Genomic DNA, 19,066 nt, shown 5'->3' with positions numbered 1-19,066 from the left:
GTAGTAAGAAAGTAGTACATAATAACTAATATAGTGTGTAGTGTAGTATAGTAGTGTAGTAGTAATATATATATATATATATATATATATATATATATATATATATATTTATGTGGCGTGATGAGACAAGGCTCCTGCGGAAGTAATGATTAAAGGTTAGATCAGGCTTACCCTCGCTGTCGGCCTTCAAGTAGAGCTGCCCCTTTGGGCTCAGACACTGCCGATACTCGGTCGTGTAACATGCTGTATTCATTCAAACCAAATTTTACGTTATCAAAGTGTAATCAGACGACGTGCTTTTCTCGCGCTGTCGCTGCATAATGCAATCCGCGGAAAACTTTCATCGGTATACTTGTGCTTTTTTTCGCATTACTCTCTACATGCACGATGTTACGCGCGAATTCAAGTCATAAAGAGTTGAGAATGAAACATTAGCTATATGTAAGAAATAAGCATGATAGAGCGTTAAAGGAGAGACGTCGCGCAGCAACGTTATGCGTATTTAATCACGCTGTCGGAAACTTTTTGTTTAAAAAGATTCGTAATCCCAGCGCGGCGAACACTGTCTTGTTTTGCTCGTATATAAAAAGTTGTGCGTCCCAGTTTACACGACGTTTTTCCAGTCAATCTCCGGCCTACGTATTTGGAACGCCGTCGGTTTACTCTCACAGAATGCCAAATTAGTTTCGAACTGGGAAGATCAGAGACGACAGCCGTGGGAGTTGGAGGAGAGATTAATATCTGACTTGGTATAATATCGTAACGTCTTAGGCGGAACGAAGGGGCAATTAACCCCGACAAAAGTTCTTATCGGTATTGAATTCTATTATCGATTGGCGGGAACCACCTTATCCTGCGCCTCGTCATATAAAAGTGTATACAGTGTTACGTGTCATACTATTATTAGTGACACACATTATCATTATATTGTTTTTATGGCAATATTTCGGGGTTAAATTCTTTAAATACAAATGAAAATAGTAATACTGTTATTTTATCGTTATTTTATTCATTCATTGTGTTGTTCTATGTCCTTTTTGATAATGCCATGCTATTATTAACCCTCTAACTTCGATTAAATGTTAATCTTGATTAAATATTAAATAAATGGAACGAAAGTAAGAAATCAACGGATAACGTGTGTTCTATCAACAGCTCTTAACGGCGATACGATGTAACGCGATGCTGGTGCTATTATAAAATCGATAATGCGATTCCAATATCGATTGTCGGCATTAACATAACGTAATTATATAGGTTGGCGAAAGATGATTTCCTAATTTCCTTCATAATTGAAAACGCTTCTTTAACATCGCATGGCTACTAATGAAATAAATCACTTGAAGACGCACGACAACAATAATTGCGCTGATCACGCAAAGGAAGTCTAAAATTAGTCCAAGACGTAACAGTACAGTCTAGAATATCTACAAGTGTCGCTACAACAAGAGCATCTACAAATGGAACCATGCGATATCGAAGCAGCGAAAGATTATAAAAAAAATGCATAAACATCAATCGATTGCGGCTGATCAGAGAAGAGAGCATCACGGTTGTCAGTAGGGAAGAAATCCGATAAAAGCTGTTGCATTGTGCACATTGAACACCGAGAAATTTTTTGAATGTGATTTGCCAATCATCGACCAAGCCAGCCAATAATCGCAGAGTAGGGCATTCAAAAGAGAGACGATACAAAAACACCGAGTGTCTTTGAAGTGACGCTTGATGAGAGCCAGGAACACATTGTATCGGTACGAAAAAAAAAAAGAAAAAGAATAGAAAAAGATAAAAATTTGAATTACAAACTCTGAGGAGGCAATATTCAATGCACTTTTTATAGATTTTTTGTCCTCATTCGCCCGTTAATATTACTATCGCACTGCGTTGTGAAGGTTATTAAGTCATATCTTTATTGGAAATGATGTCGTACATTTGTAACATGTAAAAAGAACTTTCCTCAGGAGATAATAATTATAATTTATTTCACAAAAACTTAATTAATCTTGAGTCAAAGATGCATTGACACACATCCCTAACAATAATAATGCCATATCTCTGGGGATATGTTGCCTTTTGCTACTGAATATTTGAAAACTCTTCTTTTATAATGCTATAAATGAAAAGGAAGCAGCACAGCTAAATGACACTCATTTGAACTAGTCATAATGAATCCGATTGAATACCAACAGGTTGGCAATTTAAAATTAACTTCTCAAACAGAGACATGTAAACCCTTTATAATAAATATACCACGTTTCTCGTAAAATAAAATCGACGATATGCTGTATCAATAAATTTTTTTAACATTTGGCGTAATAATATTGGATTTTTGAACTAACGATGTTCTCGTTGTGAGATAGCCTTGATCTTTTATAGTCCATTAGCCTTCAAAAAATATTAATGCGAAAGAGATCGCTACGCGAAAATAGGTTAAGCGTATATAAACTGTATAACACTTAATTAAATAATAATTTAGTTGGAATATATGTATAATGCAATCATTTAAATTAAAGGTATTATTCCAAAATTATATATTATTTATGTATATTTAATTTTAGACAAAAGCTTTTTTCAACATAATAAAAAAAATAAAACTTTATAAAGATACTGAATAAAAATGTATTATTATATTTAAAAAACTATCTTTCTATATAATATAAAAAGTTAATAAATTATCACAAATACCATATATAATTAAACAGTTTAATCATAAATTTGTGGATCCTAAATGTATTTTCATATTTAAAGAATGTGTCGAATAATTTGCTGTGACGCAAAATTCATTATATGTACATACGCTTGTATGTATACGAGTTGTTAGTTGTGAGTATGTTAACTCGATTAACGTTTAAAAAGTTCAAATAATTAATATAAAATTAATGTATAATCTGGTATTTAACTTCATGTATACCAGAGCAAAATAGACATAAATACTTAGATGTATAGAGTCTCGATAATAGATGTATGAGCATTGAATAGTGCCTCTCAGCCAATTTGCAGAATAAGCGTATAATTATATTTACGCGTAAATATAATTTACATCAGCGTACATTTTGCTAAATATAAGTAGTGTTGGCGCCAGGTCAGATGAAATTTTGGAGAAGATTTATCTTTAAATTTATGTTTTCTTATAAAATATCACAATTTACGTAATATTTAAATATACACTTGTGATATTATAAAGAGTTCTATTAAATAATATTTTGTTATATTATGAATGATTGTAGAAAAGCCATCGTATTGCTTTCTATGAAAGCTATTAATCACGAGGCAATAAAGTTATGAATATTTCGAGATATAATCTCCCTATTCATCTTAATAACGTCAATGTTGTATTTTCGCTTCTCGCCTAGCGCTGACACCACTTAAAAATATTATGAAAAATTTAGTAATTTTAATGCTGTCGCGCTAAAAGCAGCACGACGTCAGCTCTCATGAACTATGTCACGAAATAAAGGGAAACTAAAGTGTTTAAGGCATTTGCATAGCCCAAGTAAATTCTATTTTACGTCTCGACGATTTTATACTTCAGTTCAAGTGACGTTTCAAGTGATGTTTTTATTACCATGACTTAATCGATATGTCTTTTCAATATATTGGAATAACAAAAACTTTCTCAAAATGATATTTTTTGTCGATGAGATATTTTGAGCAAACTAATTTAAAATGTACAAGCAAACTTTGCGAAAATTAATTTTATAAAGTTGATTTTCTTCAACTATGGCAGTAATAATGTTATATACCCTTTTCATGTTATTTTAAAAAAAATTTCATTATATTGTAAGACATGCAAGTATTTCTCAAGCATCTAGAAAATTCTATTCTACGTTATAAATTAAAGATTTGATATTTTTATAAAAATGAAAAGAGATTTTCAGATGCAATCAATATTTTCAAGCAGTTTAAATTTAATTAAATTTCGATATGACATAATATTTATTGAAAAAATAGAAATAAAAAACAGATAAAAAATTAATTCATAAAAATTAAAAATTGTTATTTTATCGAAACTGTATTGTAATTATTTTTTAATCGCGTTCAATATCTTAAACGTTAAACTCAATATTTTCTAAATTAATTTTTAACATTAAAATTTTACTTACGACAACTTTTTTTCCGAATTTTTTTGATTTAACTAAATTTAAAAGGTACGTATTTAATAGACGCTGGCTTAAAGCCATTTTTCAAACTAATAGAGTTATTTTTATATGATAATGGTCGTATGTGTCACGTATATAGAACTTTGTTGGAAGTTGATAGAGAATCATTAATAATGGAGGTCGGGCATCCCAGAGCTGAGGTCGCACGACTTTCAATGTGAATCTCTCTCTACGCCATGTAAAATAGATCGCGTAAAGAAAACATAAGTGAATTAGAAGAAGGTATGAACATACCAACGCCATTAGATTGCGAAGTCGGGAGTTGCACGGCAACGCCGAAACCGCGCAGCTTCACCGGGGCGGAATTTTCCTTGCCAGCCAGGAGGGCGCACTGCGGCTTCAGGTCACGATGAATAATGTCATTCTCATGGCAGTAACGCAATGCTTCGAGGATCTGTCGCATGTAGTGACTGCAAAAGAAAATGCAGTTTTCTTAGGTACCGGCGTTACACCATACCTCTCCCTGAATACGTCACGAAAGTACGCCCTCAGCCGAGAACAATAGCAAAGGCCGCATGGGAGAAGCATTTGCGCGCGAGAGAAAACCAGTTCTTTTTGAGAATTTAAATACAGCGATTAAGGCATGCCTCGTTATATCATGAAGTGATTTTACGACATGAAGTTTTAATAAAATTCATTCGATAAATAAAGAGTCAAGATACTAAATAATATAAATACAAATCCAAATTTCGAATTGATTTATGTTATAAACAGTAAATGTAATAAACTATATTAACAATATTATTTAATTGTATTTATGAGTTATTAAATAAAACCACATCAAACGGAAGGACCAAAATCATATTACTTAAATTTAATTAATAGATAAATATACGTTTTAGAGTAACATTTTTCATGCAGTTGTATACGATATAAAACCCTTTCTAAATGACTCTTGACATTATCACTAGTATTTTTTACAAAGTATGTAAAAAGGAAATACAGTCTAAAATAAAAACAAGATATTGATGACACAGTGTATTGCCAGAAGCAAAATATGAAATACCGCACAGACAAAAACGATGCAGTTATTTACTATACTATGTTCATTGTACTTTCATATCAATCAAATACTTTGAGATCTTTTGAGCGCATTGTAATGTGAGATATCTATATGCAGTGAATACATAACGTTTGTGAATCTGATATGTAATATTAATATAAAGTCTTTGATTCTGAGAAATTCGAACAACAAAAAACATGTTTTTCAGACAAAAGAAAGTAAAGATTTGAAAAAGATGATTTATATCTAAGCCTGGAGAATATATAAAATATCTATACGTTTAAATATAGAAAATATATATGTATAGATATTTCCTAAGTATATTTAAACATATGGAAACAATTTAAAATGTATTATATTCCTCTTATGATCAGGTTTTATTTCATTTGTAATTTATATCATGGAGATTACATATCATATCTGATCCTGGGGATATACATAGGTATTTGCTAAGTACTTAAACGCATGAAAACGATTTGCAATGTATATCTTCCTTTTATAATCAGATATTATTTAGTAGTTTCTATCAGAGATACTATATTAAACATGATTTATTATCTAATAATTCTTCATAATGTCAAAAATATAAGACATATTTGTGAACAGTTTTAATAGGATCCTCTCGAGGTGAAGACTACTGTTATTTCAAGCGTGACATGAACGAGTATAGCGAATCTAATGGATCGCAGTCAAGGATTTATCGAGACAGAGATTTATTACGCTCTAGGGAGACTCGAGAGAGAGAATCCGTTTGCATTATATCGAGTGTAACATACAAAAGGTAATCACGTTTCAGTACTCCAAGTTTCAGTACTTCCAAGTGACTCGATGAAAACAATTAATTTATCAAATTTCATCTTGGACGCATCTTCGTCTTAACAAGATTAATAAACAGATTAGAGTAGAGTTTTCATCACATGTTAAATTTAGATGTTATGTGATAATTGTACTTCAATGGAAACAATGTTCTGTAAATCTTTCGGATATATATTTTTTACATGTTTTAATTGTTCTGAAAAAATATGAGTAATAAAAGATGAATTTAATATATATAGCCACAATTAGCTGAAACTCCTGGAAATTTTAGGACGGAACAATACAGAATATTATGTATTCATGCGACATAATGCCAGCATATCGTACTACATCTAAAGTAAACGATGTCTTAGCTTTAGTGGATAATGTTTAAATGGATATACTGTCTGCTGTGGATTCGCGACGTTCGCACAGTATGCTCACGCGCGATAATAGATATAATGAATTTCTTACCTTGCAACTGCTTCACTGTATACGAATCCAGCAGTTGCTCGTCTTACGACCTCGAAGCATAAATCAGAGCCGTCCATACTGAAAAAGAAATGGAATATTGAAATAGGAATATCTGATGATGCGATAAATGAATCTGTTTTATAATAATTTGAATATTTCTTGTTCTTTGATTCCTATTTCCTATTTGTTTTAATTATTCATGAATCATTTTTAATTATTTAATTGATATTTTATCTGCATGTATATATCGATTATGATCAAATGTAACATAACATTTCTAACGCTTAATTAATTCACAGAAAATTATTGATTAAAATATTTGTATATCTAATCGTGTCATATCGATAATGTTGTCATTGAATAAGAATTTTTTATGACATAAATAATATCCCATTAAACTAAAGGAAATAACGAAGTGTTGTTGAGTGTCATATTATTTAAATAGTCTCGTTAAAAACGCCTTGAGCACCGAGTCTATTAAAAACCATAGCTATCTTATCCGATAGCGTAGATTATTTCGAGAGCACCTCGGATGTGTGTATCCAATTATAGCGAACTATAGTAAAACATTATAATAGATAGCAAACAACTAAATGGAAAACGTGCTTTTCCTGAGTAAAGATAGAGTAAAGATAGAGCCGTTAAGGAAATGTCACGTATTTATTTTACCGAGTCTCTCATTTTCGATAAACGTAATGTTTTTTCATTTCATATGTTACGAACATAACGTTTCATTAGCTTGAAGGTAGTAATTACGAAGGTAGTAAGTAGGAAAATGAAAGAGTAGACTTGTTGGCATATAAAGGACGAGATTGACGCCTTTCGAAAAGTTGTATTTCTAAAAAAAGACTCGTTAAAAGTTCATGATTAAAAGAATATAACTATAATTTATGCTATATAATAATAAGTTTATACTATAGTTATTTTTTACAGTTTTAATTTTGTAAGATTAGAGATTACTGTATCTAAATTTATTATTAGATAAAATATTGTAATTAGATAAATGTTGCACATTAAGTAGAATAGGTTTGTTTTTATCAATTTGTTTTTGTCAAATTATAATTAAATTTGTTGATGAGCTAAATAAAAAAATGTATTTCCTAAAATATAAAATATATACATTTTTGCATACTTACTATTCAAATACCATGTATAGCATGCCCTCGGAGCTGTAAGTTTCGAGCAGTTCCACAATATGTGGATGTTTCAACATATGGCATATTGTAGCTTCTCGTTTTAAATCTAAAACATATGAAACGTAGATTTAACGCAGCAGATGCTTTCACGCATTATACATCATGGAGATTAAAATCATTGACTAAACATTCAAATTGTTTTAAACAAATTTTGTTTTACTAGAGAGATTCTTAACGCAATCTACTTTGTCATAAAAATGTCAAAAATTTTGAAATTTTTAAAGATGACAAGAAATTTATGACAAGAAATAATATTAAAAAATGTTTTAATAAAAACATATTTTATTTGTAAAATGTATATACCTGTGTATATTATCATAAACTAAAATTTCAGTATTGTCAACTTATATAAGAAATTAATATTATTATACAAATTTATTACATTACGAATGTATAAAATTATGTAAATTTTCTATTTATATTGAAACAATCTATTTATATTGAAAAATCTAAAGAAAATAAATACTTTGTACATAGATGCCTATAAAAAAATCAGAATAGATAATTTTAATCTTATTCTAATTAAACGAAACTGTAGATACTAAATCTGGATTAAATGCGAAAAAACTTCGTTTCCCAGTTTTTATTAGAGTCAATTTCGATGCCGTATCTGCATTCAACTGCAATGTAGTCTGTAGTCAAAGTTACGAATAACAAAACTACGAAAATCGACTATAATAACAGAATAGCTTATATTTAACTTTTACTTGTATAAACAAAAATTGTACCATAAAAAAATATAAAAAACTATTTGCAATAATTTTAAACAAAGACTTATTTAATAACATTAAAACATTTAGTGTGCTAACTTGTAAAACAACATAAAAATTCTTTAACAAATTACATTTCTTTTATAATTTATACATTTTATATATTTCTCTAAAAGTAAATTAATTAATTCCAAATTAGTAAATTATAAAATTTTGATGCATATAAAGAAATTTATCAATGAATCTTCCATTGATAAATTTTTTGGCTAATAAAAACAGCAATATGAACTTGCAAAACTTATCACTAAATTATACATGCTATTTTATAATTTCGTAATTAATTATCTTTGCAACTAATTATTAAATTAAAATCTCATTAATATAAACTTTATCTAATCCTAAAGAATAAAATTATACTTTCTACTTGCAAATTAGTTCGGTAATACGGTTTAATTTCTAATTAAAAAATTTTAAAACATATTGTTAGTAAATATAATTTAGCAAAAAATATAATGTCAATAATTAAAATATTAAGATATTTAATTTTAACTTTGATTAAATAACACTTATAATGAAAATGAGAAAGAAAGTAATCATAAAAAAAAGAGGAAAAAAAATGACAACAAAGAATGAACAAGAAAACTAATATTTTACGACATCTAGCGAAATAAAACATCTTGCTTCATACGTAAAATTATATCTCACGAATGGGAACGAAATATTATACTCTGTTCGCATATGTTTCCGAATATTTCCACGTGAGGTCCATATAATCCCAAAGAGATTCCATATGGTATCTTAAATGAACATCTGTTTCATTATTAATACATATGATTTATACATTTATTTTTTTTGGGAGGTGTTTTTAGTCTATTTTTCTGATTTATTGCAGTAATGCTATAGGGAATTTAGAAATTATATGAAAAACGTCGTTCCAAAGTCGTTTTCTCTGCTCAGCTATGGCCTATCTGTTAGCGAGCTCATAGTATGTTCACACCTGGTTTACCAGTTCCGTGCTCAGTAAAAATTAAATATTACTCTCATTTCCGGAAAAAAGGCGCTTTATTAGAAAAAACTGGTTTTTAAACAATGCATTCTTCTCGTATATTTCATTTAGACTTGTCGACTGGTATGTTGGGTTAAATCCCCGAAAAATGTGCGCGGCGACAATGGTCCGCCTTTCCATTCAATTGCACAATGGCTTTCGCGTCGATTCACAACTCGAACCTATGTTTAGTCAGTCGGCAGCATTGGGAAAAGCAGCGTACCGACGTTGTCGGTAGGTGAACGGATAGGGAAGTATAGGCCTTGCTTCGAAAACACGATGGAAATTAATGGAAGAGTATTTACAAATCGATAGGAATGGTGCTCTTCTTTATTTAGATAAACTTGAATGTATAAAACATGAGAGACTATTTTGTGTAATGGACTCTTTGTGTAATGGAGAAATAACTCAATAAAATTTAAATCGATTTATTTATCTCCGAATATTACAAGAATATTATAAAATATATAAAAGCAATGTTATTAATTAAAGCACTTTCAAATTAAAATATGCCAAATTAAAAAACTTTAATATTGATCATAGATTACAAAAGACATCTATCCCAAAATGATCTCTTACAAAAATATCTATACTCTTGTTTCTTGAAAATATTTTATCTGATATTTTAAAGTTTTGGAGAGATATTTTATTAAATATATTTATTCAACAACTTCAATTGAATGTTCGATATTTAAATGTATATTATGTATAATGCACGAAAAATCTGCGTTTTTTATTAAGCTGCTCAAACGTGAGGAACTCGAAATCAGAAAAAAATACCTCCGGATATTTCTTTATCTTTTTTGTGTGTGTATACCTACGTCATTCTTATACAATATGTGTATATATATATATATGTGTGTGTACACACACACACACTCACCCGCAGTACTGAGCCCAGGACTAGAGGTGAATTTCGCCACATCGACGATTTTCACGGCAAAAATTTGCCCGGTGTGACGGTGAATGCATTTCCGAACGACGCTGAATGGTCCTCTGCAATAATATAAATGCGGGCGTCAACAATAATAATTATACTCGTGGCATGGTTGTTGAGTACGAATTATGCACATTGTCTGATGACTAGGAAATCGAATAAAAAGCTTACTCTATGAACTTACTCTATAAACACAAACTACTAAATATCTAATATTTAATATCTGCAAAATGTACTAGAAAAGAATAATGGATTTTATTCGAAAAAATTTTCTATACATTTTCAATTTTTCGTAATGCCGCGTATAATTAAATAATAGAGACTTTAGTTCTTTAAATAGTTAGTAAATTTTAATTTACTCTTTCATTTACAAAATATAATTGCAGACTCGACTAAAATTAAAATATAGACATAAAAATAAAATATTATAAATACAAGTGTAAATATAAATATAAGTATAAAATAATAAAAATTGTTATTTGGATATTAACAAATTTCAAGTTGAAGGAAAGTTGAAGGACATTTTGTAAAATGAAGTTCCGGTATTAAAGGATTAATATCTTGAAATTTCTTTGACATCACTTTATAGACCAAGGTTACGTCCTTCTGGTGACCTAACGCCATTTTTAAATGTCGCGTGCGCTGTGACTCTCCATTTTTCTTACGCATGCATATACTAATTTTGCATCTACACATTTTATATCTACATGTAAATTTTACAGGGCTTTTTACATTAATATAAGAAAATCTAGAAAAGAGGGAAATGTCAATATAATCAATAAGGTCATAGTTTGTTGAAATATTGAAATCTTGTAAGATCAGAAAATGATAAAATGTTTTGGAAATAATTCTAATATAAATTCATAATTTTGATATAATAAGATATTTGTAGTATTAATAAATACATATAAATTTTCGTTGCTAAATATAAAACACTGTTATATTTAAAATCCATTGTACTTACTTTCCTTGTAATATGAAACAAATCATAACAAATACTATTCGAATAAAATATAATTATTTTTTAAAAGCATTGATAATTACACTATTAAAAAAATAGCTGATGACCGCTATCTTTACCGATTTATTTCTTTTCGTAGATTTGGAATAAAAATAAATTAATATCATGACAAAATAAAAACATTCAATATCAATTACCAATAGATTAGAAGCAACAAAAACTTCATGTTTATATTTAAAATATCTGGATGTTTATTTTTAAATCATACACACAGCAACACACAGTATATATACACACACACACAGGAAAATGCACACATATACACGATTATTGATAGATCGAATTTCCAGATATTGATGTCATATACTGGATATATAGTATCATATAAAGAAGATAATCTGTGTGAGACAGGCGTCTGTGCATATGCGTGTATGAGTAGGGCATATGATCAGTTCTGTACTTAAGGGTTAAACTCGAGCGGTCTCGGTTATCCATCGAATGATAACCACGCATGCATTCATGGAATTCGTGAAAACCCACAATGGAGAATGTCGTGCGTATAGCATTTCACACAAGCATCTATCCTTGCGGTTTGCATGATAATGATGCACCATCCTATCTAACATAAATTGTTCCAATAGTGAAATAAATCTCGTTTGTATTTTATTTGTACTTGCATAATAATAACGTTTCGTTTATTTTGAAACGTCGTAAGTACTTTCAATTTTTTTTCTGTATTATTTTTCGATGTTCAAATAGCTACATTATTTTTTATTTGATATATAATCGGTCGATATAAATGGACAATTATTTTTAAACGTTTTTACAACGATTTAAAAACTAACGATTTGTTCATAAAATATAAGTATATTTTTTAGATTATAAGTAAAAATTAGATCAATAAAAATAAATCCTATTTTAATAGGAAGTAGATTTTAACGCTTGATAATGTATATACTTTAATACATTTTTCAGTTTTGTAAAACTCACCAATTCAATTTGTCAGATTTAAAACGCACTCATAAACTGAAGCTAGAAATAATATCGCAAATTACATTGATTGTCAATTTAATAATAATACTAATATTGCTAATAAGCATCTTAAAATACTACAAAGGACTTGTTGTCGAAAATAAAATCTCAGCATGGATTTTCTTCATTTGCAATTTTATCAATTCGATTATCAAATCATATGGAGATAGTTGAAATACTAACTAGTTGGCAATAACTAGTCAATTATTATTATTAGTTATTAAAGCAATAATTAATGTAATTAATATTTTTTAATTTCATAATTCTTTAAAATTAAATCACTAGAATTTAGCACATCATAAATTAATTTTTCATATATTTTGTAAATTTATTTCATTATTATTAAACTATTAATAATAATTTTCCTATTAATATTATATTAATATTTTAAATATTCTGTACGTTCTCATAATAATGAATCGTAATATATAATATATAATAACGAACACATTTAATAAAAATATTATAATCAATAATTTAACGTTATCATAAACATGAATAATTGTAATGTTATTTATAATAAAAATTATAAAATAAATAAAAATAAATTATTGTATGTTTGAAATTATTTATTCATGTTCGATTGATAGCGTGAATGTATTGTATTTATCATCCCTCTTAGATATTTAATGTAGTGATGTATCTACGTATAATAATAGAAAGTAAGAAATTTATAATTTCCATTCAAAGTCATAAAAATTAAATATTTATGTTTAGCTACAAACTATTTTTAACGTAAGATGAAATAATATGTTATATAAATTTTTTATTTTGCATTTGTATGTTTATATTCATATTTTTTTAATAAAGATATTATTATTATGGATGTGTATAGTGCATTTAAAAAGCACTCAACTTATTATATTTTTTTTAAACAATCTCAAGATAAAATAAAAAATGCAATACAGTCTTTCAAAAACATGCTTATATAAATTCTATACATATATGTATAGCCGTCACCTCCGGTATATTCGCAAACGAATTACTAAATACATCCTCCGTTTTTCATTGTTAAAAGCTCTCTTGCAAGATGGCTCTTGAGTGCCTTAAGGCCTTCATAAAGCAATTCGTACGAAAGTGTAATCCGCCTTTTATGAAAAGCTATTGACTTCTCGTCAGTTTCCAGAAGAGGTCAAACATTACTGCGACCTATATTCAAAATCAATTTTCCGCTTGAAAAGGAATTCATATGCAAGATTTCTTTTTTTCTATTTCTACATACATGAATTTAGACAAATATATGATTTTAACAATTTTTTTAATAATCTGTATAATGAAGTAAATAAAAACTCAAATGGATGAATTGAGTTGTCTGTCGTTAAAAGTTTTTCAAAAATTTCATCAAATATCTTCTTAATTAAATTAATTTGATATTATATATAAAAATAAAACTCCATTCAAAGAGCATTCATAGATATAGATTACTAGTGTACTAGTTCCCACTGCATCATCAAATACTTTATTTAACCTTCTGGTCATTGTAAATTAAACTTCAAATCGATCGTAATTGAACTTTGGCTTTTGTCGTTAACAAGTTACATTGAAGGGTAGGCATCACTGATACAAGCGCTCAAGTTTCATGCAGAATTCTGCTTTCCAAAACGGTAATTACGACATTAAATCAGTATACGCTTAAATTGTTAAGTAAATCTGCTAGGATATATAACATGTTGCTCACACTGAAGCATAACTTAACCGAATATATATAACATCATTGAACATAACTTAATTAAAATGTTGCATTCAAATTGCTAATTTATAATCTATAAGTTTATTAATCAAGAAACTTGTGCGTTGTGCAATCAAGTATGTGCGACTTATACACACCGTGAAATAAAATATTGGAAATAAAAAATGTTATATCAATATTTTTCCTTTATATCTCCAATTTCTTATAATTAATTTATTTCCAGAAATAAATATTTATCAGTAGGATTTTTATATAGTCATACATATAGCGCATACATTTTATACATTAGATTGATAACTTTACCGGATATATAGATGTGTAATAATGTCACGTCTTATAATTCATTTTGTAATCATATAATTACAATATTTTTCTACGATTTATATTTTATTCGAAATATTTTATTCGAAATAAGTCGATATTTTATTCGAAATAAATCGCAAACATTAATATATTATAATAAGTTTTTAAATATTCGGTTAATAAACAAGCTTCTCTTCGAGGAATTTCAGATCTACTGTAATTGGACACTTGTTTATGGATGCAGAAACTGCATTCGATGCCGAACTACATCATCAAGATATACGTTTGCTCGACATTAACATTCTATCTCTATACCTTGTTCATTTTCACGGTATTGGAGGCACGTAGACGTAATAGCTATGCCCAACTACAAGGAAAAGAGAAGGATGGAAAATTGAAACCACTAAATAGGATTGTTAGTGAAAGTCAGGAATAAATAACGTTCCCAGCTAGAACAGAAGCATTCAGAAAGGCTCGTTTAACCCGCTGAAATACTCCCTTTTACGTCGACAATCCTCATCAGACTATTTAATCGCTCTTACTCCATACACAATTTCTCTGTAGTTACTCTTATCAACACGTACAAATCACATATGCTACGGCTAACCGAAACGCAGTATATAAATACTGCACTTACTCATCTACCTCGATGACTCTGTTAAACTTAAGCCGCGTCGTCGTGCAGATATTACGTGTTCTCTTCCTCTATATTATCACTGCGAGTCATTTATTGCTTGCAGTTAGACTTTGCAATAGTAAAACTGATGATCAACGTTACGTATATTATTTAGGATAATATAAATGCCAAATATTTTGAAACTTTAAAAAATGGTTTTTAGTTGAATATACCCTAAGTAAAGGGAGACATTTTTATATTCTTAAAATTTATTTAAAAAGAGCTAACAATGTCATAATATATCATATACATATTCGCATGCTATTGTAAATTTCGATATAGATTTGTAAAAATTAATCAATTCTTTATTTCTTTTACGTTAAAGCTTTATATAGCAAATCTCTCGAATTGTATGTCCCTCGTGTAATATAATCATCAGTATTTTTTCGGTCTTTCTTTTCAACTTTTAATTTAAAATTTATTACTTTTATAAGTTTAAATATTCTATTCTTATCATGTTTTTTCCGTTAAATTTGTATGATATGCAATAACTTTTTGTATACAGTATATTCGATGCGATGAAAAGTAATATGACAGTTAATTTCTATTACTTTCCATATTTTTTAATTTTGAAAAAAAAAAAAAAACAATTTCCTAGAATATAAATAATAAAACACTTTAGATTAGTATCTTGATTAGATTGTTATCTTGAATTTTATTTGTTGAAAAATGTTTGTTTAATAACATATTAATAATATTGAGTCAGGAAAAAAGTTTCTTCGTATTTTTTAATTCAAAATTATATATCTTTATCAAAAATGAACGAAATTTAAATTAAAAAAAAAGGTTTTAAAGCTTGAAATCTCTTTCGAAAAGTTATTTTTTGAGTTTCTGTGAGTTTGGTAATTTTTACATTTAAAAAAACTACGAGCTGAAAAAGAAAAATTTTCTTTTCACTTTTGGGAGTTTCTCACGTGCCCAACAAAAATTTACGAAAACTTTCGACTATTTCGTAAAAGCTTGAAACTTTCCCTACAAAATCATTTTTTTTTAAATGTTCCTATGATTTTTTGTTCCTGAGTTATTCGCGAGTTAAGTAAAGGAGCATTTTGATTTTGATTGCTCATAACTCTGATAAAAATCATCATACTGCAATTTAAAAAACAGATTTTTAAAGCTGAAACTTTGCTCTAGCAAACAATATAATTGTAACAAAAATTTCACAACAAATGAAAAACTTTTGTAAAAAAATTTTTTTAAATACGAAGAAAAAATTTTTTCCCCGACGTAATATTATAACAATTAAAAAATATTAACATTAGGTATCTAGATTGCTTTTTGATATATAATTTTTTCTTTCTTTTTTCTCTTAACTCTTATTGAAATCGTATAAAATCTCAAGAAACTAAATATGAAGAAAAAAAGATGATACTTTTATTGTTCGTACACATGCATTGCTTCATGACAAATATTTCTTAAATTGATACAGATATTAATTTTTGTCCTACTCTTTATCCAAAAAGTTTTATCTAGCAGTCATCTCAAAGCGTTTTTATGGAAGGAATGTGACTTGTAAGTTATCTTACAGGTCTACTGATAGTCAAATCAACATTTTGTTCAAGATTATGTCTTACTGATGTATATTATCTTTTACTGGGAATTTACCGTTAATCGACTGATATAAAATAAACGAAAGTAACAAACGCGTTGTAGTTGACTATGTACAATTCAAACATGTTGGTGGTCATTCCGTTTCTTGCGTGTTATATCATTTGGGCAATTTCCAGCCCAATTAACACTGGTAAATCATCTGTTTATTTTACAATTTTATCGTCAAACGTTCACGAAATTTGTTTTATCGTCGCGTTAATGATCTTTAGATATTAGTTGCACAATATCTATACGGTACAAAATTGGCGATCTTAAGGAGCCTGAACCATTGCTCCTAAAACGGGTCGGCAAGCATGCGACCATCTGGTACCCGGATAACAATAATGGGATACTGAGGATATCCGCGGGTGACTCCATTTATCTGGCATGCCCAGGCAAAAATAATTATTTCCAAAACAGAAGTTGGGACAACGAGGTCGAAGCAGTTTGTGTAAGAGATAAGGTGTTTGACGTGAAAGGCGTTCACCAGCATATCTCGTCTCTAGTTTGCAAATCTTATCCCGAGCACTATGCTAAATATATGGGCACGTCGCCTTGCCTCGGCAGACACAGCCCCATTGAGATTGGTTTCAACGTGAACGGCACCTTTATCCGCACTATTGAATTATGCCGCGATAGACGGACATATATGACGTACTACACGAAGTTCACGTTGACGAAAATGATCAAAAATTATCAAAGGGCCTATCCCAGGTGAGATCTTGCAATAACTGATCGAATCTTTATTCAGTGATTTTTCTTTTTGTAAAATCTTTGAATGAAATAATTGTTCAAATTTTAAGAAAAGAGTTCTAACAAATTAAATATATAAATAGTTTAATTTCAAATTAATAACACAGTTGAAAAATTTGTGTTAAATTTAACACATTTGACATCTCAAATTTAGTCACTCAAATTTTTGTGTTGATTTAACATAAGATGAATATATTAAAAAGTAATATAATTATTATATAAAAAAATTAACACAATAAATACATATAACATTGACACAATTTATAAACAAATTGTGAAAGAATATTTTTTAGTATAATTAACGTTTATGATGTGTTAATATATATATTTTATTTATTTATCTTAGAATTTACATTTTAAAACATATTATTTTTGTAATATTTGTCATTTATTCATAAATTGTGTTATTTGATACTAAGAAATGTTAAACATTAATTTAATACAAAATATTTAAATAACATCACACGTTAAATTAACACTCAAATATGTTAAAAATTTAATAAAAAATTTTAACAGACTTGAGTAGATTTCCAACACAAATACAAAATGTTTTTTATTATATATATTAATATACTACTAAACTAATATTTGGATTACCAGAAAAATCATCCATTTAATTCAATAGAATGATTATGTTTCCATACTTATATATAATGTAATTTGTTAAATATATAAATATATTATAATTAAAAAAATAATTTTTTAATTACAGTCGCCAATAAAAAAAACGTCGTTTGTGCGACTAATGATTGCATGTTTCAGACCGTCCAAGTTCCTAGTGGGAAAATTTTATCCCGGGATAAATATAGATTATCTGTACAAATTCGAAACTCAGTTAGATACTCTCGCTAGAATTCTGAAGTCGATCAAGTTGGCTAAAAAACGATTGAAAAAATCGCTGCAATTTCTTTCCCGCGGACATATAGTAGCTAAAGGGGATTTCGTCTACGGCAACCAGCAGAGGTCAACCTTTTGGTACTTGAATACCGCGCCTCAGTGGCAGACTTTTAACAGTGGTAATTGGAATTCCCTGGAGATCAGCGTCAGACGCTTCGCCGCCAGCCGCCGTTTGGACCTCGACGTTTACACGGGAGTGCACAGTCAGATGACCATGGAAGACATTCATAATAAACAGCAACCCGTATATCTCCACCCCAAAGACGCAGTCATGTCTGTACCCAAGTTCTATTGGAAAGTCATCTACGATCCATTGAGCAAACGTGGAACGGCGTTTGTGGGTCTCAACGATCCGTTCATCACATTAGTCACAGACGACGTATATCTCTGCACAGATATCAGCGAAAGGATCAAATGGCTGAATTGGAGACCATGCAATATCACGTTAGGCATCTCTTATGCCTGCAGCGTTGCTGATCTACGAAAGGCAGTGCCCGTCGTGCCACCGCTCGATGTGATTGATATTCTAATGTGACACGAGTGAATCACTTAGTTCTGTTTTTTATGTATGGCACATCAGTATTTCAAGAGGGTATCAATAAATTATTTCTTATAAATTTAGATTTTTGCACAGAAGCCTATGATTAAATATAATAATAGATCAAGAGCATGAAAGCTAACACTAGGTATTTTATGCATAAATAATTTTATAAATTCATATTTTATAAAATAATAACAGATAGACGTTTTTAAATTTATATATGTATATGTACATATATGTATATGTATATATGTATATGTATATATATGGATATATATATATATATATATATATATATATATA

At 28.9% G+C, this 19,066-nt stretch overlaps 2 protein-coding genes across 2 annotated transcripts in view; one reads left to right on the top strand and one right to left on the bottom strand.

Moving 5' to 3' along the window:
• LOC105627653 (peripheral plasma membrane protein CASK-like) overlaps positions 1-19,066 on the bottom strand; it is a 38,326-nt gene that overhangs the window by 11,914 nt on the left and 7,346 nt on the right. Inside the window, exons 2-6 of the mRNA XM_012208930.1 lie at positions 10,267-10,379; positions 7,569-7,674; positions 6,433-6,510; positions 4,395-4,570; positions 172-243 (exon numbers count right to left, since the gene is read on the bottom strand). Coding sequence (XP_012064320.1) covers positions 172-243; positions 4,395-4,570; positions 6,433-6,510; positions 7,569-7,674; positions 10,267-10,379 — 545 coding nt within the window. The remainder of the gene's footprint in view (positions 1-171; positions 244-4,394; positions 4,571-6,432; positions 6,511-7,568; positions 7,675-10,266; positions 10,380-19,066) is intronic.
• Positions 16,657-18,757, top strand: LOC105627575. Its single transcript, XM_012208856.1, has 3 exons — positions 16,657-16,723; positions 16,803-17,286; positions 18,088-18,757. The coding sequence occupies exons 1-3, from the start codon at positions 16,657-16,659 to the stop codon at positions 18,755-18,757; spliced, it is 1,221 nt and encodes a 406-aa protein (XP_012064246.1).

Source organism: Atta cephalotes (genome assembly GCF_000143395.1).
Source record: "Atta cephalotes unplaced genomic scaffold scaffold00009, whole genome shotgun sequence".
Lineage (NCBI taxonomy): Eukaryota > Metazoa > Arthropoda > Insecta > Hymenoptera > Formicidae > Atta > Atta cephalotes.
Note: the sequence above shows the minus strand (reverse complement) of the source record. Positions and strands in the feature narration are given on the sequence as shown.